The 27,479-nt window shown below is 40.6% G+C and overlaps 1 protein-coding gene across 1 annotated transcript in view; it reads right to left on the bottom strand.

The window, feature by feature from the left end:
- The window catches only part of TTC29 (tetratricopeptide repeat domain 29), a 251,476-nt gene that overhangs the window by 159,579 nt on the left and 64,418 nt on the right, over positions 1–27,479 (bottom strand). Inside the window, exon 4 of the mRNA XM_044300358.1 lies at positions 16,316–16,501. Within this exon, the coding sequence (XP_044156293.1) occupies positions 16,316–16,501 (186 nt within the window). The remainder of the gene's footprint in view (positions 1–16,315; positions 16,502–27,479) is intronic.

Below are 27,479 nucleotides of genomic sequence, written 5' to 3'. Positions count from 1 at the left end.
GCTTCTTGGAACTTTCCGTAAGTGCATAGAAAAAAGGGGTGTGGCTTAACAGAAGGGGCATGGCTTCGCACTACCGCCGCATTTACTATAACTTTCTCCAAAAAGTGGTGGAAGTTATAGCTGAAGTCTACGCTAGCCTGTATCTGGCGTAGACGTCACTCTCTGGCGCAGGGCGGAGATGCGTCTGATTTGTTAAGCGGCTTCTGCATCTCAGGCACATCTCACGCCAACACAAGGAGATCAAGACTGGCGGATGGATCCACCATTTTTGATATGTCTCCCCCAGTGTGTTGTTTATCTGTTTATCTGTAAAACGTGTAGCCTCCAGTATGTGGGCTGCACTGCTGCCCCTTTAGAATACTTGTCTGACGCTATTAGAGATGGAAATAAAAACTAAAATACCCTGCATCACATTTCAGCGTCTCTAATCATATCCCGCACCAGCACAATGGTGATGTTACCCATGTAATGGTGCAGGGTATAGAAACAGTGACATTGTCAGACAGAGGTAAGGACCTGCAAGGGAGATTATTAAGCCGACAGGCGTTTTGGATGTTTAAACTTAATACCTGCATCCCCAATGGTCTGAACAGGAGGCATGATCTGATTTTGCATTATTGACTGTATTTTTGACTGCAACATTGTATAACCTTGTTTTAATTATGTATTTATATATACGTCAAGGTATTTACTTGTACTTGCTACACTGAATGGCAGCAGAAGGGTTAATTGGGAATTCATTTTCTTCAATGTGCACACATGTGTTTTGGCTGTTCCCCTCCCACTATGGCTGCTATTTAGTTTGGCTGTTTTTGTTTGTCTCACTATTTTATGACTAAGGGGGCAAAGAGGACGCACCCGAAATGCAGATAAACATTCCTGTCTGTATCCATCCGTGTGTGGCTGATTTTAAAGCTGTCAGAATAAATATTGGATGCTTTTACCATTACCAGAGATTGGACCTTTTCACTTTTTCTGCAACATTGGTGAAGGTCTGAACTCTCCGTGCCCCGGGGTCCAAGTGTGAAGTTGGCTACTGTAACTAATTTTCTTACACTAGGTGGTGGGGTCCCCATCTTATTTTGCTATGAATTATAGTTACATCCATGATAGTACATTTAATATCCACAAAGATTTAGATATAAGTGACTCTCACCTCAACATATTTTGCTCTTTTATGTCAATAAAATTCTTATATAGCGGCAAAAATTTCTTACATTCACATTTACTTCCTAGGCAAAAAAGCACGGTCTACTGTAGTGTCTTGTAGCTTATTGGCATAGGTTTAACATAATGTTAGGTGTATGCAAAGTTCACTTTCCTAGGAAGCAAAATCTTGTTATGTACACAAGGATTTCGTCTTTATTAACATACTATATATGCTTCAAAATATCTTTAATATATGCAAGTTGTAAGTACTGACCAAGCTTTAGATAGAGGATCATGCATATGGCTTCATCAGCCGCATTATTTCCCCACTGCAAAGCCTGATATTAACACAAATGGGTTTAAATGGGAAGCTGCCATAAAAGCAGGCACATAAATGTAATTCTTCCAGACGCTATTTTGATGCACATTTTTTGATGTCATGAATATTTAATGAAATGGCCCAAACTAAAGCCATATAACATTCTTACATTACTGATGCCTGCGCCCGTGAGCTACAAACATTAGAGCCATGATTGAGTGTACTAAAATGAACTCGTTCAGCATTGCATTGATTAGTCGAAACGCGGGGAAACAGAAGGAAGACAAGAGGAAAAGATGCGTTACCCCACTTAAGAATAAAAGCTGGCACAATTGAAGGTTTCATAGCTAGAGCAAGGACAGCATTATACACTAACCCATAATTAAATAAATAAGGCACCGCTGTAAAGCACTGCTTGCCGAGGCCTGACATTAATCTGGTGGGATGTTAATTAGGTTCAAAAACTGCTTCCGGTGTTGTTCAAGTAATTTATTATGTCACAAATTGCAATATGTACTGGCTGACCTGCCCGCCTGCCTGGTATCAGCAATCTGGAGGGCAGCTAATTATCTTCTTCCCTATAAGCATGTGCATTTTTTGTATCCAGTGAAAGTTAAAGTAGAGGAAATAATCTTAGGAAAATAATTTGACACTTCCGAATGGGAACATTTTTCTAGTTAGAAGAATATGCAGAAAAGTATTTGTGGTAAACAGCAGATATTCTACTATGTTTTGCAAAATGCAAGCCAGAAAATTAGCCAGAATTTCTCATAACACACATAAAAGAGATATAGACTCAAATATACCGGTAGTTAAAGGGAACCTGTCACCTGTACTATGCTGTCCTCACTGAGGGTGGTGACGGACCCACTGATTTCAGGGGCTGTTACTTACAGGGTGGCAGTCAGTACTTACAGAGTACTGACGGGCTGAACACTGCAGCACATACCAGCACTGTGAGGGAGATATGTCCGAAATATGAGGCTCACTGTCCTCGTCTACCTCCGGACTATGATTTATAGGTTTTATTCCTGGTGTGCACAGGGGCAGGGGAGGGCAGGGATACAGTTGTAGGTTGCTGATGGTTTGTCATGGAAACTTGGACCTCACAAAGGCCCTCAGGCCCACCATGAATGTATTAGACTGCCATAGAGCAAAATGTAAAGAGCTTATGTCAGCATGATCAACTTTATTAAACCAGGTATACTGTCTGGTAGGGTTGATAAAGCCAATTAAAATGATGCCTTTCTCTTGTCTGTATCTCAAACAGCTACAGAGTTCTGTGTTTTTATATTTATATGCAAATGTGTATGCTGGAGCACCAGGGTATAGCGCTGAATCCTTGGAGCACTACTTTTGTAATACCTCTGTGCTCTGCCCACTCCCTCCTGCTGAGGGCAGAGCTGTGTCCTAGACATGTACATATCATATACACTACTTACTATACCCTTGCCATGTTAAAAATATAGGTTTTCTATGCCTAGAAAGCTAATACATATTACTGGTTTATTCACAGGCACAATATATGATTATAAAGAAACTGACAATATATATTAGTTCAGAAAACCACTCTTCGCAGTATGATAAGGCTGCAGCCTGGAGGTAAGTGGTCAGCTTTGCATGTACGTAGATATTCCAGGTTCAAATCCAAGAAAATACTAGAATTTTTTTCTTCTGTTATTTTTGTTCTCCCTCATTTAACCCATAACAAAAGGCTATAACCTTACTATATTGATAATAGAGTTTTTTATGCTTAGAAAGCTAATACATATTGCTGGTTTATTCACAGACAAAAGAAAGGTATCGTTTTAATCAGCCTGATCAACCCTACTAGGCAGTATGCCTGATTTTATAGGGTTGATCATTCTGACAGAGGCTCTTTAAAATGCAATAAACTGCAGATTTTATAGTTTTTTCCATTCCCTCCCAGAAAGAGTTAATAAAAATGAATCCCCAATATAGTATCATTAAAAAATGCAACTCGCTCTGGAAAAAAAGATGTCTGAATGTGATGATACATAAACTAAGAAATTCCTGTGGGCTTTAGCACCAAAATAGTTCTTGGTCCTTAAAGTGTTAAGTCCTCATGTCCAGTTACATCTGAGGTTCTTTCTACAATGTCGCTGACCTAACATTCTCAGCTGAAATTAATGTCCGCTAATTTATGTTACTTAGAATTTGTTCTATTAAATTGCTATATTCCAATCAGCCAGAATATTATCCTCTGTGGTTATAACCTTCGGGTTTCATGACTTTGAAATTAGATTTTTGCTTTTAAATTTACTTCTCAGATTTTTAGTTTCCAGTGTAACAATAACAATCCATCAATGGATAAAGCAAAGGCATGGCAATGTGTGCCAACATGTATAGAGTATATATATTGCTTCTGGAGGACAGAGTAGTGTGCCATTGAGGAAGCATGCAATTTATGGATTTAAAGGGACTCTGTCAGTAGTTTTAACCATGCTTAACGGCTGACGGCACTAGATAGGGGCTGCGGAGAACAGTACAAACATACTTTTTGAGGAGTTTTTCTCATTAGGAGTAGTGTTATATGAATATGAAGTTTTATTTTGCCAGAATCTGCTCCAGGAAGTTCATTGTAGGCAGAACTTCAGTGTTAAGTGCTCTCTGCATTGACTTGCTCCACAGACCATGACCTATGTTCAGAGTTTTGGTTGTAGAAACCAACCCTAGAGCATTACAGCTGTCACTCACAATAGAGGGGAGGGCAAAGTGCACTTTACTGTGAAGCTACACCTCCAGTGCTCTTAATGGGGTTGCATAGCTTTTAGACAGGTCATCAAAATCAGATTTATGGGGATTAGGCTACTTGGCAGCAAATTCGGCAGTCTGTTCCAGCAGAGAACAGCCTGCTGGAACTCTCTGGATCCGGCACTGCCGGATGCAACCGAAATGCCCACCGACCCCATTAAGTATTATGGGGTCCGGACGGCAATCCGTCCGCATTCTGGCAAAGATGCAGAGAATCGACTGGACACAAACCACTGCATGCTGCAGTCTATGTCTGGCGGATTCCTGTCATTTTTGCCAGATCAGTCAAGTGGATCTCTGTGCTGGAAATGTGAAAATAGCCTTAGACAAACGGCACCGACCGATGAGCTGTTTTCAGCAAATGTCAGCACTGACAGTGCATGAATCTGGAATCAGAAGGCTCCATCCACTGTGCAGTGGCCATTCTGGTGTACTGCAGCTCAGCTCACATTCAAGTCTTAGCAGCAGATAACACATTATGAACCAACCAAACAAACATATATAGAATGCTACATACACAGAAATAACATGCATTTAGCAGAGCCAAAGGTGCATGTTAATGGTTGAATAAAGGCTGATCGCTGCCAGCTGAATGGTGGTTTATTTGACAGCTCTTATGCTAACATTCACAGACCAGGGGCCCATGCACAAGAATGTATTTTTTGTCTGTTACTTTTTTTTTTGTGTGGCCGTATTCGGAACCATTCACTTTAATGAGGCTGCAAAAAAAAACTAAAAAAATGAAATGACTCTGTCCATTCCGTGTCCGTATGTCCGCATGTTTATTCCGGAACAAAATAGAACATGTCCTATTATTGTCCGCATTATGGGCAAGGATAGGACTGTGCTATTAGGGGCCAGCCTCTCCGTTCCACAAAATGTGGAATGCACATAGCCGGTATCCATGTTTTGAGGACCCGCAAACTGCAGACCGCAAAACAACAATGGTCGTGAGCCCCAACTCTGTGGTGCACATTTAAACTTCTGCCTTGAGCACCAAGAATCCCTTTTCTGCCCTTGTGTAAGTTTATTTAAAAATAACACATCATGTCTTCAACTGCATATGCCTTGTAAGCTAAAACCCACAGTATTATCGTATAGGAAAAATTTGAAATGTTGCATGGCACGTGATGTCACTGACTTCTGTAAACAGCGATAGGTACCTATGCTATTGTAAAGAAAAAATGCTAGCTATTACTGGTGGTACCAGTGCAAATATTATTTTCAAATCTTTCGAAGTCCTATGAATCATCATTTTTTACTGACTTAATATCTGCTTGTACATATATTTAGGGTTGGGTTTTGTCAATTTTCATGGGTACTAGAGCTAAATACTTATTCTATGTTGCTTATACTGGAAGAGGTATTCCTGTAATTTCAAGTTATCTCCTGTCCAAACATAGGAACCATATAGTTGTGTATCATCTCCAGTATACCTGTATATACCCTAAGGGTATTGGCTGTTTTATGAGCAACACCTGACTTTAGTTTGCTGACATTCCAGGGCAACATCGTCAAAATTATATTTACTGCTCTATTCAATGATCAGCACAAGGGGTACCTGTCATTTTTCTAGAAAAGTGCATTTAAGAAGCAAAACTATGAGTATGTCTAGTTTAAATTTTAGGACACCACAGTAAAAACCCCTAAAATTTTAGCCATGGAATTCCCAGAGTAAAGTTTTACCTTTTTTGTACATTTGTAAAAATATGATGGTACATTTTTATTTTACGGGAACTGACTACTTTTGTAATTGCGTGCAATTAAAAGTTGACTACAGACACTGAGCTATTTAGTAAAATATGTCTGTATAGTGTCACCTGCTGTTTATTCTTTACCTTATTTCTCTGTTCACCTGTTACAACTGTAGGAAGGGACAGACAAGGAAAGTGATCCCTGAGGCTAGAACCCAGCCTGCTTTCCCTACCTACTTGCAGTGCAAGCCCCAGATAGCTAGACCGCAACTGGTCGAGAGTCCCTACGCTATTTAAGTGCAGAGACGGACAAACAACAAAAACATACAAACACAATACCAGAGTCGTAGGTAATTGGCTCAGAACCAGACAACCTATGCATTACCAAGAGCATTGCGTCCTATTGCTAAGGATGCTGTCGCGTCACCAGGGGCATGGCTCAGCAGAGCATCTCTCCCGGCACAGCCGTGCCGAGGCTGAGGATCGCACCGCTGGTGTCTGGATAGGTATGTGCCTTACACCACCTCAGCAATATCAGTGAGGTAGACGCATGATCAGTTTTATCCTTTAACTGCCAGCAACCCTATCAACTGTGAGAAGCAAAACAAGAGGACAAATGTCTGTGGCTTGCTTTTCAATAACTCCTATTCATAAATGCGACATCCCTTTTTTGTTGTTGCAATAATACAAAAAGTATATCGCATAGATCTAAAAAAAACCATCCAGTATATAGCCCAGTATATCTACATATAACCCATAATAAAATCAAGATAAAATACATAAAGTGAATATGATAAAAAAAAAAATTTTTTAAATAGTGTAGATAGCTGAATCATATTCACACGGTATGCATTGTTCCTTGATTTTCTTATTGTGCAAATTATATTATTGATTTTGATTTGATGTTATATACCTATTTGATTATGTTTAGTGATATATATAAGTGGTCCTAATGTAAATAGCAATTTGAATAGGGATAATTTCAATATAATAGAATTGCATATGTATGATAATACAGTCCAGGTTTTTGATTAGGAATTAGTTGGTCCATATAAAGTGGGAGCCCTGAAAAGACTCCATTAATATTGGCCTATTTACACTGTTTAAGCTGGAGCACTCTGTCATTTAACCCCTTGAGGACACAGGCATTTTTCACCTTCAGGACGCAGCCTAATTTTGCAAATCTGACATGTGTCACTTTATGTGTTAATAACTTTTAAATGCTTTTACATATCCAGGCCATTCTGAGACTGCTTTCTCGTCACATATTGTACTTTATGACAGTGGCAAAATTGAGTCAAAGTACTTCATTTTTATTTATAAAAAAAAAATACCAAATTTACAAACAATTAGGAAAAATTAGCAAATTTCCACATTTCAATTTCTCTACTTTTATAACAGTAATACTTCCAAAAATAGTTATTACTTTACATTCCCCATATGTATACCTCATGTTTGGATTATTTTGAAAATTACATATTTTTTTTTTTAGAATGCTTAGAGGTTTAGAAGCAAATCTTACAAATTTTAAGAAAATTTCCAAAACCCAATTTTTTCAGGACCATTTCAGTTATGAAGTCACTTTCTGGGGCTTACATATTAGAAACCACCCATAAATCACACCATTTTAGAAACTACACCCCTCAAGGTATTTAAAAATTATTTTTACAAACTTTGTTAACCCTTTAGGTGTTCCACAAGAATTAAAGGAAAACGTAGATAAAATTTCAGATTTTCCATTTTAATCATTTTTTTTTGCTTTTTTTAAGCAAGGGTTGACAGCCAAACAAAACTCAATATTTATTACCCTGATTCTGTAGTTTACAGAAACTCCCCATATGTGGTCGCAAACTGCTGTACAGGCATACGGCAGGGCGCAGAAGTAAAGGAACGCAATATGGTTTTTGGAAAGCAGATTTCACTGGGATAATTTTAAGTTGCCATGTCACATTTGAAGACCCCCTAGAGTAGAAACACCCAAAAAATGACCCAATTTTAGAAATTACATGATAAGGTGGCAGTTTTGTTGGTACTATTTTAGGGTACAGAGCTGCAGCAGAAAGGACATGCCACCTAAGAAAGGACACTCCCGCTGAGCTGCCAGCCTGAAACAAATTTAGCAGAGCAATTAGAGCAATGTGGAGATCTCTGGATCCATGTGAGGTACAGGGTTGGTTCTAGCTTTGTTAGAAAGAAGTTGTCTTGTACTATATGATGTCATTTTTCATAAAAAGGTATTGTCCCCTGGGGCCCTTAAAGTAGAACTCCCGGAAAAAAAATTATTCTCTGATCTGCTAGAAAGTGATGTCATATGACCAACTCTCTGATCACCAACTGACAGAGGGCAGGAAGTCAGTTACTTCTCTATTTATTTCTATGAGACTGAGAGTGAGGCTCCCATAGAAATACATAGAGAAACAGACTTCCTGTCCACACATAAGATGCTGTGTCATTTGGAGAGTCAGAGTGCTGGTCACATGACACAGCTAAGGCTGAGAAGGGAGGTTATAACAAAAACAGCCACTGGTAGGAAAATTACATTCACTGCAGATTACATCATGTACCTTTCTAGCAGGTCAGAGAATAATTTTTTTTGCGGGAGCTCTTCTTTAACTGTCCCCCTGAACATAAAAAAACCCACTCACCTGTCTGCAGTCCTGCCTCTTCTCCATTCCTGGTCGCTTCCTTGGGGACTGGAGGTGGACAGGAACGGAGCATAGGGGGCACTTTGGACAGATAAGTGGGTTTTTATTATGTTCAGAGTGACAGGGGAGGACTCCAGGGGTTGTCAGCTGACAACACCTTTGTAATCATTGGATTAGTGTTAAATGGCTCGAAATCCGAAGTTTAGGAAAAATTCAATCCCCCGCAGATTAACCTCCTGAGCACCTAAATGTGAGCCTCAGATGCCGCAATTAGCATTGAATGCGGCTTCTGAGGGGTTAAATAACGGGGGCAGTGCGATGGTCGTTCCCCATCATTGAGTCTGCTCCATACAATAAAAAACGATTCATGACTAAGTAACTCATAACGAATCAAACTTCCTGGCGAAGTTCGAATCAAATTTTTCAAAACTTCACTCATCACTACATATGACAATCCCTTTAAGATGAAAATATATTATTTCTAGTATGTCCGATATTACATCACAATATGATTCGTAGCTTTTGCCATCATCTGGTAAATGTGTGTGGTGCAATTAAACCAGGACAGGCAAGACACTGTAGCCACACAGTCCAAGTCTTGGCAATACAGGCTGAGAAATTTATAAGGGTACAAGGGATGAACGTCCTTTAATTTGCAGTTCCCGCAATGTTGAGCTCATTAGGGTGGTCTTTTACAGTCAGATGCTATCATGGTCGAATCTGTGCTGAAACCACCTCCAATTGTTTTCGATGGGAGGCTGCATCACAGTTCATGCGGCAGAGGATTTTTCCTTGCAGTTTTCCAGACTGCGCCACAAATGTACACATCAATACTTGGCATGGTTACCGCGCAAACATCTTGGTAAGCCTTGGAGATTAGCTCCATTCAATGTTCAACTGAAGTGGTTTCTGCAGTGGGATACGCAGAGGATTTTTGCATGGTCAAAATCCATTGTGTGAACGTGCCCTAAATGTTGTAATGTACTGCATCCTCTAAATGACTTTTACAAACCTAGAATACATTTTGAATGTAGTAAAATGCTTTCCACAACTGCTTCTAAAGTGGAAGCCACTATTTGAGGCCATGATTGGGTATATAGTTGTCCTTATGGGAAAACTTCTTCAAAACTGTTTTGAAGCAGTGGCTCATAGTTGCCTATGTTCTATTCTAGAAGTTAAAGGGTTTTTCCGGAACTTTAACCCCTTAGTGACCAAGCCTGTTTGGGCCTTTATGACCAAGCGTTTTTCTTCCTTTTTTCATCGTCGCGTTCCAAGAGCTATAACTTTTTTATTTTTTTGTCTATATAGCTTTATGAGGGCTTGTTTTTTACGGGACAAGTTGTAGTTTTTAATGGAACCATTTTTGGGTACACATAACTTTCTGATTAACTTTTATTAACTCTTTCTGGGAGGGAGATGGGGGAAAATAGCAATACTGCCACTGCGTTTTTACATTATAAATTTTACGGCGTTCATTTTTCGGTACAAATAACATAATATCTTTATTCTCTGGGTCAGTACGATTACAGTGATACTAAATACTTATAATTTTTTTATGTTTTACTACTTTTTTTTCCAATAAAACCCCTTTTATTAACCAAAAAAATGATTTTGCATTGCCACTTCACAAGACCCATAACTTTTTTTTTTCTTTTTCTATGGAGTTGTGTGAGGGCTTGATTTTTGAGGGACAACTTGTATTTTTCATTGGTATCATTTTGGAGTAAATGGCGCTTTTTGATCGCTTGTTATTACGTTTTTTTCGGTGGAAACTAAGAATAAATTAGAAATTCTTTATTTTTTTATTTTTATTTTTTACGGCGTTCACCATAGGGGATAATTTATGTAATATTTATGTAGTCCGGGTCGTTACGGACGCGGCAATACCAAACATATGGGGGATATTTTCTTTTTGCAATTTTTTTCATTGAAAAGCGTATTTTCAATGAAAAAAAAAGCATATTTTTTATTTTATGGAATTTTTTTTATTTAATAAATGTGTATTTATTTATTTATTTTATTACTACTTAAAAGTCCCACAAAGGGACTATAATATACAGTATTTTGATTGCTTTTAAAATGTAATACATTATCTCTATAAGGCATTACATTTCAATAGCATTTCAATAGCGATGCTATTCAAACCTTGACCAGCAGGTGGCGCCAGAGAGGCACGGCCTGCTGGAAATAACTGAAGACAGGCTCGGGGCCCTGATCGGAAGTGAGGTAAGCTTCCGAACACATCAGCACCCCGCGATCTTATTTTCGGGGTGCTGATGGGAGACAGAGGGAGTCCGCTCCCTCTGTCACCACTTTACATGCAGCGGGCGCCATTGCGCCCGGCATGTAAAGGGTTAAACAGCCCGGATCGGCACTCCTGCCGGTCCGGGCTGTTAGAGCAGGGTCCCGGCTCTCATGTGAGAGCCGGGTCCGTGCTCCCCGCTGCACGGGGGAGCCGTGCAGCGCTTAGACCGGGCCGCCGTAAAAACGCGGCAGCCCAGCCTAAGGCCCCTTAGTGACCGCCGTAAAAACACGTATGGGTGGTCACTAAGGGGTTAATACTGATGACCTATCCTCAGGATAGGTCATCAGTATCTGATCGGTGTTGGTCGTTGAGAAAGCAGCGGCACTCGCCGTAGCACCGAGACCTTCTCACAGATTTCCCTAGGCCAGTGACGACACGTTCAATGGTCGCATGGCCGAGGCTGAACATGATACCAAGCCCCGCTGCTATACGGTGCTGTGCTTGCTGAGCAGGGAGAAGGCCGCAGCCTTCTAAAACAGCTGACTGGCGAGGTTCCCGGGTGTTGGTCCCCCGCTGATCAGATACTGATGACCTATCCTGAGGACAGGTCATCAGTATTAAAGTCTTGGAAAACCCTTTTAACTCAAGGGTCACAGTATCATGATAATTCAATGCACATATTATAAGTTTGTATTCAATTCTAATGTGAATACTAAGCAGACTACTATATATTACAATTTAATTGTACAATAAGACGGCTCAGGACTGACAACTGAGCTTCTCTAGTTAGCCCTTTATTTGTCTTCAGCTGGATTGGACATTTACATGAAGCAAGTTCAATTTATTCCTTATAATGTGACATTAATAAAGATTGCACATGAAGGAAAGACAATACGAGAAGGCTCCATAATGCCATCACATTATTGTTGTACATAAAAAGGTAATCTCTTGTTATTGCCTTTCATCGGGGCACTTACCACACTCTTTATTCATGATCTACAACTTATCTTAATGTAACACTAATTTAATATAGCCGTAAGGTTTTGTCTGCATTTTAATTGCCAGAATTTGCATAATAATCAATACACTACCACTATTAATTCATATATACATAAAAGCTAGCTCAGGGAGGGTAATGTTTATGCACTGGAGTGGACGTGTTCAAATATTTTAGAATTACATTTCTTCCTTTCTCCTTTCAAGATTTTCATTGCTGATATCTCATGAACACAAGGCCAGTGTAATTGATGTTAAATTGGTTGTCCAGCCATGAAAATTATTTTGAAAACAGCATAAAAAAGGACAGTACTTTCCTTACCGATCCTCCATCGACCTAGACCTTCATGGATTTACCACTTGCCTCAATTTGCTGCTCCCTCTCAACCTAAACATGTGACCGCGGCAGCCAATCACTGACTGTAGAAGGTTACTGGGTGTAGCGCTCATGTGACAAGAGGGAGCAGGAAGTTGAGACCAGTGAGGACCAAAAAAGGGTCGGGACCAGAGCTGCAGAGGATCAGTAAGGCGAGTATTATTTCTTTGCTTAAAGTAACTGTTGAAACAGTTTTCTAACTAGTCTCTCATGGCTGGACAACCCATTTAAACATAGGTTTCAGTAATTAAAACAAATTAATCCATACAGTGTACAACACTAAAAAAGTATGGCAAAAGTCTAAACACCAAGAAAGACATTGGGATTATTCCACCTATGGCTGTATGTATTGCACCTATATAGATAGGCTTTTCTAGCCATTTGTTGCATGTGCTGCAGATATTTTTGGCCGTACCCTTGGATTTCCATACACAGTCTTATGTATGCATTGTGCATGTTCATACTTATTTTTGGTTACAACTTCCTTCTTCCTCCTGCAATCCACCGTCGGCATGTCCAGAAGGGATCTTCCGGACACTGAAGCCATCATATGTATCATTATATGCAAGCTTAATTTTACCCCTATGCTTAATTGTGTAATTATTACGGCTATATAATGGGCTCTTTTTTACCAGTGACACTACCCCTGATGAAGCGGCATCATTTATGGCAGATATACCTGTTCAGCCTTACACTTTGAAAGAGGTCATTTCTCATAACAACAGGTTATATGGAACAGTTTGTCACTGCTTTAAAACTTGATGTACTTGCGCTAGCACTTTATAATTTTTATCCATTTATGAATTTATATAATTAAGGCAATTCTCATATAATGTACTTTTGGGACATCCAGGTCTGTTTACAATAGTTTTTAAATTGTCCAATAAAGTCTTACTGATTTTATTACATTGTGTGCATCAGTCTTTGGCATGTACTTTCTCTTTGTGTGTTTTCAAGCATGAGTGACATGTCCCCACTGTGGCCAGTTATTCGCTGCCACGGTCATGAAAATGGATGTTGATGTGTACCAGGATCTGCAGAGCTGGCCAGACAGCAATGGACCAGGAACCAGCAGCCAGGATCATATAAGTTTGATTACCACTGTGTGTTCAGCCACACTGGTAGTTCTGTAGAAAAGGTCCCCAGGGGTGAACAACCTCTTTAAAACCTATAGAGTCATATGCAAAGGAGAATTGCAATACAAGTTTTCTTGAAAACAGACTAATATAAAATACGTTTAAGAAAACAGACTGATACTGAAAATCAAATGATCAGGATTCAACTAGATTAATGAAACTTAACTATTACCATAAAATTACTTGTAAACCAGATTATTTTTTCAATTATCAAATTGCTGCATTTGACAATACATTTGTATTAAAGGGGTTTTCCCATGACAGGAACTTATCTCCTAACCACAGGACTCGCTTTTCTCTTTTGATTGTGGGGGTCCCAATGGTTGACCCTCCCACGATCAGACTCTTATAACCTATCCTATAATATAAATGCATAGAAAAAACATCTAAGAGTCAAGTTTTGGTTCACTATTGGCCAAAACTCAAGTTCAAAGCCATGATTTTCTTAATTTAATTAATTTTAAAGCATCTGTAGGCCATTCGGGTTTATTTTTTGGAGCGCAAAGCTGTAGCTGACATCCTAGAAGGAAGTACATGTCTCTATACCAGAACTACCTGAGAAGCACACAAATTATACAGTACTTGAAAACATAGGGAAAATCATAAAACATATAAAAAGACTGCAAATCTTTCTTAAATAAGTAAAAAAGAGCAAAAGAAAAATAATTTGGTTGTCCTAAGAAAAAGTTAGTCATTACAGGCAAACATAAGGTATTGTCTAAGCACAAAAAGCCAAGTAAAAAAACGGGTGTGTTGTTTATGGAAGCAGATGGATGCTGTGGGAGGAATATGGGGGTTTTCAGAGATTACTGAGGTTTTTAACAGATATGTTCATGTAGTTGCTACATCATGTTTTTTTTTTTTTTTTTTTCAACTTGGACTCTTGACTTATTTTCACCATTTGAACAATTCCTTTGGTTTCATTACTGTACTTCCTGTATGTAGCACTTCCTGTTGCTGTATCCAACCAATCCCATGATGCACTTCTCCTTTCTCTGCCACAGCTCTAGCACCGCCCATAACAACACCCAGCTAGTTTATAGCTCCTCCCACCAGCTAGTTACATACAGACTCCCTCGTCATTGTTCCTGTTGCTGCTTTGCCATGCTCATGGACATAACTAGGGTTGAGCGAAGTTTTGAAAAATTCAATTCGGCAGCTTTGCTAAACTTCGTCAGGGAATTTGATTCTTTATGAATTACTTTGTCACAAATCTCTTTTCATTACATTGAGCGGGCGCAATGACGTGGAACGGAGTCCTGTCATTTAACCCCTCAGATGCTGATCGCAGCATCTGAGACTTACATTCTGGTGCTCAGGGTGTTAATCCGGGGTAAAAAAAAAAAAAAAGTATACTCACCTCATCCACTTGATTGCAAAGAGGCCGTCCGCTCCCGTCTTGATTGAGGAAAACCCGCCAAAGGACCTACGGCAAGTGACATGATGTCACCACATGTTCAGATTGGCTGCACGCGGTGACGCGGTCACTGATCAATGAGGTGAGTAAATTAGACTTTGCAGTGAATTTCATTTTTCCTAAAATTTGGTTCGAATTCCGCTTTGGATGCTTTGATTCACTCAACACTAGACATAACATCTCAGCAAATAAGAAAGAGCTGCATGTGACCACATCCCAGAATGGAAGATAGGAGCAATAAAGGCATAATAAATGCACTGGAAAATTACAGCTAACTTCATAAATTATTATTTGAAAGGATGTCAATAAAAACTGGAATTTTTTTTTTTATCTGAATACATTTTATGCATAACCACTTTAATTTGTTGCATGATACCTACAGTATATAAGCAGATCAGCTCAGAGAGGAAATGTTGTACTGCAAAAAAACATGTTGAACCAATGGGGTATTTTTTGTATTTTCTTTCTTTACAGGTGAAAAAGAGTCTGAATAAAACTTCATCCACACATTTGTTTAAAAAAAACGCCACAAGAAAGCACACCCAAAAATATGCACATGGCATGGAAATAAAAAGTACTAAATAGTAAATTTGTGTGTGAAGAAAGCCTAAGGCTACTTTCACACTTGCGGCAGGATGGATCTGACAGGATTGTTCACCCTGTCGGATCCGTCATTCCGCTGTTTCGCCGTGCCGCCGGACCGCAGCTACATCCCCATTGACTATAATGGGGACAGGGCGGCGCTCCGGCGCAGTACGGCAGTTCGCAGTCATGGGCCGCCGGACTAAAAAGTCGGACATGCAGGACTTTTAGTCCGGCGGCCTTTCGCCGTGCACTGCCGTACTGCGCCGGAGCGCCACCCCCGTCCCAATTATAGTCAAAGGGGACGGAGCGGCGGCACCGCGAAACAGCGGAAGGACGGATCCGACAGGGTAAACAGCCTGTCGGATCCGTCCTGCCACAAGTGTGAAAGTACTTGGACCATTGACATGAGTTTTTTTGCTTCTTGTTCTTTTGTGACCAGAACAGCTTTCCTTTTAAACAGAATTTTTTCTTCTGTGATCTATCTTGGGTGCCTTGCAGTTTCTGACACCCAGGTACTGTTCCTGACATTAAGTTGGCATATAGCTCAGGCAGCCGGCCTGGACTCTCCATGTAAATGGACAACATTCTGGAGCACCACTTCTAGTGTGTGAGATGGATCCCGAAATGTATTTGTCTAGTGTTGAGAGGCTTTATTGTTTGCACTTTTTACATATATACAATTTCTGACTCTTCCTCAGTCCTGATCTCTCAGAGCTTTTTTCAGCAGCAAATTGTTAACTCAGGACATAGTACAAACTGTGACTACTTTATGTGCTCAAAATGTTTAGAATATAGTTCAAATTCAAACAGAATCCCTGCACAAGAATAGCAAACATCATAACCAAATCAGTTTACCATTGGAATACTCCGAATGTAGAGGACATGACAAAAGATGCAACGTGACAATACAGATGTCCACATGGATCCACATGACAGGATTTATTTTCAAGCTAGAATGTCTTCAAATAATTTTCTTACCGTGCTCTTCGTCTACAAGTGCCAGGTTTGCATGGGCCTCGGCTTCTCTTCTTCCTCCATCATTTTTTATTTTTTTAGCTGTCTGAAAGCAGCATTCATAAAAGTGATTTGAAAGCCAATGGTCCTCCAGCTTCTTGAAGTATTGGGCCAGCGCCAACTGATTTTTGTAAACCTCTTCATAGTAGCCTTTGAAAGACAAAAATTTACACATTAGGGTGAGTTGGTCAACAAATACTGAAAGCGGTTTAATTTATGGATGAATCAAATACAATGTAATACTTGGATGATAATACAGTAATTATATAAACTACATTGTTCAGTTCAGGAGCACAATTAGGTTAATACAATTTTATAAGTCATCCACCTAAATAAATATACGGTCTTATAAAATCAGTGACACAAACAGGAAGAGAGACAGGAGATAGCACGTGTGCACTGCGCGTGCCTTCCCTTCATACAGCTGATTGGTGGGCGTGCCGGGAGTTGGACCCCCGCCAATCTGAGGAAAGGTCATCAATATTAAAAGCCAGGAGAACCCTTTTGCAAATAAGTTTACAGTAGGTAAAGAACCTTTAAGGGGATGTGGTTGTCATCCACATGCTCAGTGGGGACATGTATAAAACCCGTGGATGACAGTAAAACCTTATATGTACATGTACTTTTACACATGTACCATAGTCACAATTGTGATATTCTATATTTCGACATGTGGTGCCAATAATATGTTGTATACAATATATTCTTAAAATAATGCTATTGAAAAGTCAACAGGATATTTATAAAGATATTTTCCTTGACTGCACCTATAAAAACTTGTTTAACCCCTTCAACCACAGGCCTGTTTTCCCCTTCCTGCCCAGGCCATTTTTTGCAAATTTGTTACTTTATGTGGTGATAACTTTAAAACGCTTTTACTTATACAGGCTATTCTGAGATTGTTTTCTCGTCACATATCGTACTTCATGACAGTGGTAAAAAATAAGTTAAAAAAAAAAACATTTTTATTCATAAAAAATACCAAATTTACAAAAAAAATGGAAAAATTAGCAAATTTCCAAATTTCAATTTCTCTACTTTTATAACAGATAGTAAAACCTTCAAAAATAGTAATTACTTTACATTCCCCATATGTCTACTTCATGTTTGGATCATTTTGAAAATGACATTTTATTTTTTGGGGACGCTAGAAGGCTTAGAAGTATGGAAGCAAATCTTGAAATTTTTCGGAAAATTTCCAAACCCACTTTTTAAGGACCAGTTCAGGTCTAAAGTCACTTTGTGAGGCTTACATAATAGAAACCACCCAAAAATGACCCTATTTTAGAAACTACACCCCTCAAGGTATACAAAACTGATTTTACAAACTTTCTTAACCCTTTAGGATGAAATTTCTGAATTTCACTTTTTGGGCAGATTTTACATTTTAATCCATTTTTTCCAGTAGCAAACCAAGGGTTAACAGCCAAATAAAACTCAATATTTATTACCCTGATTCTGCGGTTTACAGAAACACCCCACATGCGATCGTAAAATGCTGTACAGGCACACGGCAGGGTGCAGAAGGAAAAAAACGTAATATGGTTTTTGGAAGGCAAATTTAGCTGAACTGGTTTTTAAACGCCATGTCCTATTTGAAGCACCCCTGATGCACCCCTACAGTAGAAACTCAAAAAAAGTGACCACATTTTGGAAACTATGGGATAAGGTGCCAGTTTTATTGGTACTATTTTGGGGTACATATGATTTTTTATTGCTCTATATTATGTTTGTTGTGAGGCAAGGTAACAAAAAATTGATGTTTTGGCACCGTTTTTTATTTTAAATTTTTACAGCGTTTAGCCAAGGGATTAGGTCATGTGACTTTTTTATAGAGCAGATCGTTACGTACGTGGCAATACCTAATATGTCAACTTTTTCTTATTTATTTAAGTTTTACACAATAATAGCATTTTTTAAACCAAAATAATGATATTTTAGTGTCTCATAGTCTGAGATCCATAGCTTTTTTATTTTTTGACTGATTCTCTCAGGTAGGGTCTCAATTTTTGCGCGATGAGGTGACGGTCTGATTGGTACTATTTTGGGGGGCATACGCCTTTTTTGATCACTTGATGTTGCAATTTTTGTGATGTAATGTGACAAAAATGTTTTTTTTTTTTTACACAGTTTTTTTTACGGTGTTCACCTGAGTGGTTAGGTCATGCGATATTTTTATAGAGCTGTTTGTTACGGGCGATACCTAATATGTATACTTTTGTTTTATTTTTTTTCACTTTAGCACAATAATAGCAGTTTTGACACAAAAAAAAAGATGTTTTAGTGTCTCCATGTTCTGAGAGCTATAGTTTTTTTATTTTTTGGGCGATTGTCTTAGGTAGGGGCTCATTTTTTGCGGGATGAGGTGACGGTTTTATTGATACCATTTTGGGGGGCATACTCCTTTTTGATCGCTTGGTGTTGCACTTTTTGTGATGTATGGTGACAAAAATAGCTTTTTTTTTTACACAGTTTTTATTTTTTATGGTGTTTATTGGACAGGGTGGATCATGTAATATATTTATAGAGCCGGTCATTACGAATGCGGCGATACCTAATATGTGTGTTTGTTATTTTTTTAATGTTTTTTATTATAAAATAAGGGGAAAGGGGCGTTTTTTTTCTTTTTTACTTTATTAATTTTACTAAAAACACTTTTTTTTTTACTTTACTTTATTTATGACATTCACTTTTGGGGGTCTGCTCCGCTCTGCAATGCATTACAATAAATCTGTATTGTAATACATTGCCTGTGTTACATCTGTGACAGGTCTCAGAAGGTCTGAAAGATTATCTACGTATTGGTGATCTAACAGCCTCTTTTGGTTTCACTTTGTCTGTGTGTTGCTGGTATGTCCACACCTCCTGTTCAGGTGTGGATCATGTGACCTTTACCTCGCCCTATTTAGTCTGACTTTACCCATCACTCCTTGCTTGGGATAGCTTCATTTGGTTTTGGAAGAGCTGGAGTGTGGTTTGTGTTGGAGTCCTGTTCATCCATCATCCTCAGAAGTTAAGTGTTCCGCTTCTTGTGTTTTGTATTTCTTCCCCCCCTGGTTGTTTACTAGGCCTCAGTGAGATGCTAGTTCCTTCACCAGGGAAGGGACGGGTGGTCTCTGCCCTGTCATTATCTTTAGGGCATCTGAGGGTCACCAGGGTTTTCTAGGTTCCGGTGTATGGGTATCTCTACCATCAAGAGGTGCCCATACGTATAGGAGTTAGGGCCAGGAGCAGGGTTTTATAGGTGGTGACCCTTTTCCTTCCCTAACGGTGAGGCCTAGGGTCTTTCCCCTTCCTTCTTGTTGTCTTTTGGTGTTCTCCCCTACTACATCTGTGACAGCCTGTTAGTGTATGAATCTAAGTCATACACTAACAGGTTGCCTAGGAGACCCAGCCTCTGCACGGCATCGGGCTGCCTTGTGTCGCATCGGGTCCCCGCCACAGCAGCGCGGGGACTCAATGCTCTCCCTCACCCGACACAAACCTCTTCTATGTCGCGGTCAGCGCGGACCGCGGCATAGAAGGGGTTAATCCATCAGCATTGGCTTTTACAGTGATGCCGGCGGATATAGCAGGGGCTTGGCTACCACGGACTGCCGGGCCCCTGCAGTGATGCTGGTGAGGAGAGGGGGAGGCAGAGTATTATAAACGCTGGACCCCGCCTCCCCTCATACAAATACAGCAAATATACATTTGCTTATAACTTGTATTCGGGTCGTCTAAGTGTGTAAAACCTACCTACCTACTTCTAAAGCAGTAGAGGTGTGCCCGCACGATCACTATGACGTACTATTACGTGGTTCCCATGACGTAACAGTACGCCAAAGGTCTGGAAGGGGTTAAAGTGAAGTTTAGAAGACACAAAATACTACAAGCAGGTGCAATGATACACATTTCAGTCTTCAGACCCGATTCAACAGCACATGGAGAACCAACAGGTAAGTATTATGGAGTAATAGGTACAGTATGGGTTCATGGCAGGCTATGGGTGCTGTATTACACATTCCCATCATAGGTGGATATAAGCCATTATATTAACACTGGTCATTAACTCCTTAAAGACTGAGCCTATTTAAAAAAAATTTAGGCTACCATGGTAACTGATTGGAGCTCCGCAATTTCACTGTGAGTGCTAAAATCAGAAGGCAGTGGGAGGCGCATCCCTCTGCCTTACCTCACAAATGCCGCGATTACTGTTGAATGCAGAATCTGAGGGGGCTGCGTATGAAGCGGACTCACCACAGCAGCCCACTCCATACAACTGTGAACGCATAATGCCGTACATGCGTTAAGGGGTTAGAGATGTTGTACAGGATTAGAGAAGCATGGCTTCTGAAAATAGTGCCACCTTTGATCACCTACAGCTCAGCTCCACTGAATTAAATTAAACTAAATTGAATGGAACCAACTTGTAATTCTACAGTAAACCTGTGGAGAGGTGTGGCACTACTTTTTGGAAGAAAGCAGCCATGTTTTTCTAATCCTATAAGACTACCTTTTCAGTAGTGCTGTTGTTATAGTACACTCCACTAGGTTCACCCTAATAATGTATTTGTCATGAGTTATAGCACACAGAAAATATGAACCCTTTAATGACTTGAACAGTATATGTACTGTGGAACTCAGGGCCATAAACATAAACATGACCGGGTACATGCTGTTTTACACAGCAGCCACCCGGATGCATTGTCTGTGATCAGCGATAACGTTGATCATGGACATTTTACCAATTTAACCATTGGATCAATTGTAATTACGGCATCTGAGCTATCTTTTGCTGAGAGAGCTGTGCTCCCAGGATCTGAATGGCTCCCCTGTGCTGGGATCGAGGGGGACATTCAGTTGCTGTGGCAGCCTCAGGCCTTTTGAAGGATTCAAGACCTGCCACAGCAATGTTCCTATTTGAACATAATGAATCTCCCATAGACTGCACTGGTAATTCACTGAAGTCTATGGGAGAAGTGATCAGACAATTGCATGTTAAACTCAAACTTCAAATCATCTTTCTTTCTTCATATTAATAAAAATTATAGGTATCACAACATCACAAAACGCTTGTACAATTAAAATATAAATGCATTTATCACCTAAAAAAATTATGAATAAAAAGTGAACAGATACAAACTCCATAATGGCATCAATAAAAACTACTACTATCACCCTGCAAAAAATGAAGGTAATATATTTTTTTTTACCAGCTTTCCACTACATTATATGCAATATTAAATGGTGTCATTAGAAAGTCCCACAAAAACAAGCCCTCATAGAGCAATGTGAACAGAGAAATAAAAATGTTACGGCGCTGGGAAGGCAGGGAGTAAAAAACAAAAATGCAAAACGGAAAATCGCCTTGTCCTTACAGGGTTAAATATTTCTGCAATAAATGTTTTATAACTGAAAACACTATACAGAAATATTGCATATACTTACTTTCACACTTGCGGCAGAGGATTCCGGCAATCCGGACGCAAACGGATGCATTTGTGAGACGGATCCAAATGTGAATCCGTCTCACAAATGCATTGTAATACCGGTTCCGTCGTTACGGTTGTCATCCGGAAAAACAGATACGGTATTTATTTTTTTATCATCTTTAAAGGTCTGAGCATGCGCAGACCGCAAAACCAGATCCGTTTTGCCGGAACACTTGGGGCCGGATCCGGAATTAATGCATTTTAATGGAAATTAATGCCGGATCCGGCACTCCGGCAAGTGTTCAGGATTTTTGGCCGGAGAGAAAACTGCAGCATGCTGCGGTATTTTCTCCGGCCAAAAAGCGTAAGAGGGACTGAACTGATGCATCCTGAACGGAATGCTCTCTGTTCAAAATGCATTAGGATAAAACTGATCAGTTTTTTTTCCGGTATTGACCCCCGAGGACGGAACTCAATACCGGAAAACTTGAACGCAAGTGTGAAAGAACCCTAAGGTTATTGCATATAAGTACAGTATTTATGCAGCTACTATATTACTATCAAAGATGAGCACCATCATTGTACATGTTGTTTTAGACTTTCACATCTTAAAATGATGTTTTCCATATGGAATTATACCTGTGTATTTTGAGTAAAATAAAATCTATTTGTAAAAAGTGTAACTCTACCAGTAAGTGTAGCAGGCATCACAACTTCTCACATTATTATCCGGTAAAAGCTAAATGCGCATACATTGTGTGTGTATCTATAATTAGGAAAGGTGCAATACAATAAAGTGCAGGAAGCCAAATATACAACACAGAGAAAGAGCATTTAATAAACATATTAATTTGATCATTGATAGGTGCTACACGAGACCTTCCTGCACAGAGGAACTCTAACACAGGCAAAGCAGTTTTAATCACATCCAAACCCAGGGGAATCTGTCATTTTGCATGCCATTTATCTGACAGCAAGCAGCTGCTGTACTCTTTTTCATGCCCCTGGTTATGCAATTTTATTGCCAACAGAACTTGCCTTTATGAGGTTATAGGATCTTATTGCAGAGTCATAAGAAGCTCCATGTTTAAGGCATACATTTACTATCCATTATCAAGTCTGGTCTCATAAAAGGCTTTTTTAGACCTATTTTTTTTTTTTTTTATAAAACATCTATTTTCTTACATATGGCAGATTATTTGTATTGCCCCAGATCAGCGCTATAACACCCAGTATTACTAAGATACGTACCTCCTGCACTTTACTGGACATGAATGGATAAGGAAAAATTGATCAATTCAGCTGTAAAAAGTTTAAAGTTCCGAGGCATACCGATATTTTATTTGTATAGGATATTATTACATCATTTCCTAGGAAGTTATATGGGGCCCATAAATGCTACAAAACGCAAAATGGCTTGGATTGTATTATGGATTATATTAAATCTTTAAGGAATATAAGCTAATACAAAACATACCAGACCTGTGCCCTAAATATCACGCTGATGCCCACAAACTTTACCCAAGATCTGACACAGAGTGTTTTGAGCTTCACAGCTAGCCGTAACAGTGACTCAAATATGAAGCTGTCTGCAAAACACAAAAAGTGTCCTATTGGGTAGAATCCTGATCTCAAAGCACTCATGGCAGCTTTTAAGAAGACATGAAAGTCATGAGACGTCTGCAGGACGAGCAACAGGGCTCCAATTTGTCCATTAAATGCATTGATTGTTTGCTCTAGATTTTTGGCACACTGAATCAGGCCAGATGTTAGGTCACTAAATGCTATAATCTCTAACTTCATTACGTTATTTATTTAAGGCTGGCCAGAGGGGCAGTATTCAAGATTTAAGCTGTGATCTTCCCACTTTCTCTAATTCTTTGCCATAATTAACGCCACAATGGAAAATATTGCAACAGGTTTTTTTATGGTTTTAGTTCAAGAAGGTGATCATTTTAAATAAGTTATATGGACAAAAGTATACAGTTTTATACACCTACACATTACACCTACAGGAGATTTTATGATAGCCCATTATAAATCCATAGGCATAAATATGGAGCTGGTGCCCCCTTCGCAGTTAAAATATCTTCCATTCTTCTGGGAAGGCTTTCTTCAAGATTTTGGTGTGTCTGGGAATTGCTACCCATTTATCCAGAGGAGCATTTGTGAGGTCACGCGATCTCTGTTCTGGTTCATCATAAAGGTGTTCAATGAGGTTTAGGTTGGGGCTGTGTTCCACGCCAAACTAACCCAACTATGCCTTTGCGTACCTTCCTTGGTGCACAGGGGCACATTCATGTTCAAACAGAAAAGGGCATTCCTTAAACTGTTTCCACACAGCCGGACGCATACAATTGTCCAAAATGTCTTGATATGCTGAAGCATTAAGACTTTCCTGCACTGGGATTAAGGAGCCTAGGCCAACCCCTGAAAACAACCCCATAGCATTATCCCTCCTCCACCAAACTTTACAGTTGACACAACAAAGCCAGGCCGGTAACATTCTCCTGGAATTTGCCAAACGCATAATCATCTATTAGACAGCCAGAAGCTTGATTCATTACTCCACAGAACTCTTCTGCTCCAGAGTCAGGTGGCGGCATGCTTTACACCACTCCATGCCACACTTGGCCTTGTGCTTGGTGATGAAAGGCTTGCATGCAGCCATGGAAACCATGCCTAAAAAGTGTGCCTATACATTAAGGAAGATGTGATCTGCCATAGTGAAATGTCAAAGGTTTTGATCTTAGGGGTCCAAGTGCTGAGACCCCGCCAATCTCTAAAATGAGGCGAGAGAAGTGATCACTTAGATAGATATCTCTCCTCATTGCAGGTTCATAGACTTTTTATTGAGCCCATCTTCAGCAGTGAGGAGAGAGAGCCCTGTATATGAGTGCGTATTCTACTCATTCTAGCTATCAAACCCCCCACTGATCAAAACCTCTAATGTGTCACTATGACATATTCTACACTTAGTGAGGGACATTTATCAAGACCGGCACATCCATACGCTAGTCTTGATCTCCACGCACTGGCGTGAGATGGGCCTAATTTATTAAGACGCAGATGCCTCTTAATAAATAAGGCGTATCTCTGCTGTGCCGTGATACTGCCAGTCTACTAGTCCCTGCCAGATACAGTAGTACCATAGACTTCGGTTTCACTTTCTGGTGAAAGTTAGAGTAAATCCAGCAGTCAGTGCAAAGCCCCGTCCCCTCCTGCTAAGCACCACCCTTTTTCTCAACACTTCAAGAGAAGCTTTAACATTCACAAATTATGGTGTACATTTCACATTCGCCATAATTTGCAACTTTTTTTCCACCACTATTGTGGAGTAAAGACATTAATAAATGTCCCCCATTGAGTCAGCAGATATTTGCTGACTTTTATGCACTATGGGGGTCATTTATGATTAGAAGTGCGCCACTTTTTGGTGTACTTTTGTCACAGATTCAGTCGCAGAGGGGATTTGTGACTGTGTTTGTGACTTTTCTCCGCTCACACCACTTTTCAGAGGTAGCGGGAAAAGGTGGTGTGGGCAGTTAAGGGGGCGGGGCGGCCAGTCTTAATATCATTTTCTAGGTCTGTTTTTGGCATAGAAAATGACTTAAGCAAGGGACCTGGCGTAGATTTAAGCAAGTTGCACATCAAGTGCCAGCTCAAGATGGGTAAGACTGGCGTCTAAAACGCTGGTCTTAATAAATGACCCCACATGTGCCTCAGCACTTAATGACCCCCACTTCCTAAACGTTTCCACTTTGTAATAATACCACTCACAGTTCTTGGAATATCTAGGAGGGAGGAATGGAATATCTAGGAGGGAGGAATGGAATATCTAGGAGGGAGGAATGGAATATCTAGGAGGGAGGAATGGAATATCTAGGAGGGAGGAATGGAATATCTAAGAGGGAGGAATGGAATATCTTGGAGGGAGGACATTTCATGATCTGACTTGTTACAATGAACAAGTGAGAATTCAGCGAGCTCTTTAGAATGAGCCATTCTTTCACAAATGTTTGTAAAGGCAAACTGCATGGCTAGGGGCTGGATTTTATACACCTGTGACAATGGGACAGAAAGAAATGCCTGAAATCAATGATTTGAGGTGTGTCTTAATAGTTTTCTCCATATAGTGTAAATATAACTATTGAAAAATACTGTGTATTGCTGCCTACTTAAAGAAGTTCTCCGGGAATTAAGAAAATAAAAATATCGTATTTTTCGCTTTATAAGACGCACTTTCCCCCCCCAAAAAGTGGGGGGGAATGGCCGTGCATCTTATAAAGCGGATACTTCGCTGGCCGCTATGCTGCACAGCGCGGCCAGCGAAGTATCAGTGTGGAGGGAGGAGGTGGGGACACTCATGGCGGGGCCTGTGCGGTGACTCTACTTTAATACACCAGGCCCCGCAACTGTTAAATACATTCAATCCGATCTATATGTATACCGCACTGTTTGGTACTTACTGTAGTACCGTAAGTAAAGAATTAAGACGGCGCAGACCAGCAGCTCCCTCGGTCATGCACCGCCTGCCCTGCCTGCCGCAGCTCCCTCCTCATGCGCAGACTGCACTGGGCCCCGCCATGAGTGTCTCCGCCTCCTCCCTCCACACTGATGCATCTGATGGGGGATCTGTAGACGACACTTATGGGGATCTGTGGATGACATAAGTGTCATCCACAGATCCCCCATCAGTGTCATCCACAGATCCCCATCAGTGTCATCCACAGATCCCCCATCAGTGTCATCCACAGATCCCCCATCAGTGTCATCCACAGATCCCCCATCAGTGTCATCCACAGATCCCCCATCAGTGTCATCCACAGATCCCCCATCAGTGTCATCCACAGATCCCCCATCAGTGTCATCCACAGATCCCCCATCAGTGTCATCCACAGATCCCCCATCAGTGTCATCCACAGATCCCCCATCAGTGTCATCCACAGATCCCCCATCAGTGTCATCCACAGATCCCCCATCAGTGTCATCCACAGATCCCCCATCAGTGTCATCCACAGATCCCCCATCAGTGTCATCCACAGATCCCCCATCAGTGTCATCCACAGATCCCCCATCAGTGTCATCCACAGATCCCCCATCAGTGTCATCCACAGATCCCCCCATCAGTGTCATCCACAGATCCCCCCATCAGTGTCATCCACAGATCCCCCATCAGTGTCATCCACAGATCCCCCCATCAGTGTCATCCACAGATCCCCCCATCAGTGTCATCCACAGATCCCCCCATCAGTGTCATCCACAGATCCCCCATCAGTGTCATCCACAGATCCCCCCATCAGTGTCATCCACAGATCCCCCCATCAGTGTCATCCACAGATCCCCCCATCAGTGTCATCCACAGATCCCCCCATCAGTGTCATCCACAGATCCCCCCATCAGTGTCATCCACAGATCCCCCATCAGTGTCATCCACAGATCCCCCCATCAGTGTCATCCACAGATCCCCCCATCAGTGTCATCCACAGATCCCCCCATCAGTGTCATCCACAGATCCCCCATCAGTGTCATCCACAGATCCCCCCATCAGTGTCATCCACAGATCCCCCCATCAGTGTCATCCACAGATCCCCCCATCAGTGTCATCCACAGATCCCCCCATCAGTGTCATCCACAGATCCCCCCATCAGTGTCATCCACAGATCCCCCCATCAGTGTCATCCACAGATCCCCCCATCAGTGTCATCCACAGA

Source organism: Bufo gargarizans, chromosome 1, assembly GCF_014858855.1.
Source record: "Bufo gargarizans isolate SCDJY-AF-19 chromosome 1, ASM1485885v1, whole genome shotgun sequence".
NCBI classification, from domain to species: Eukaryota; Metazoa; Chordata; class Amphibia; order Anura; family Bufonidae; genus Bufo; species Bufo gargarizans.
Note: the sequence above shows the minus strand (reverse complement) of the source record. Positions and strands in the feature narration are given on the sequence as shown.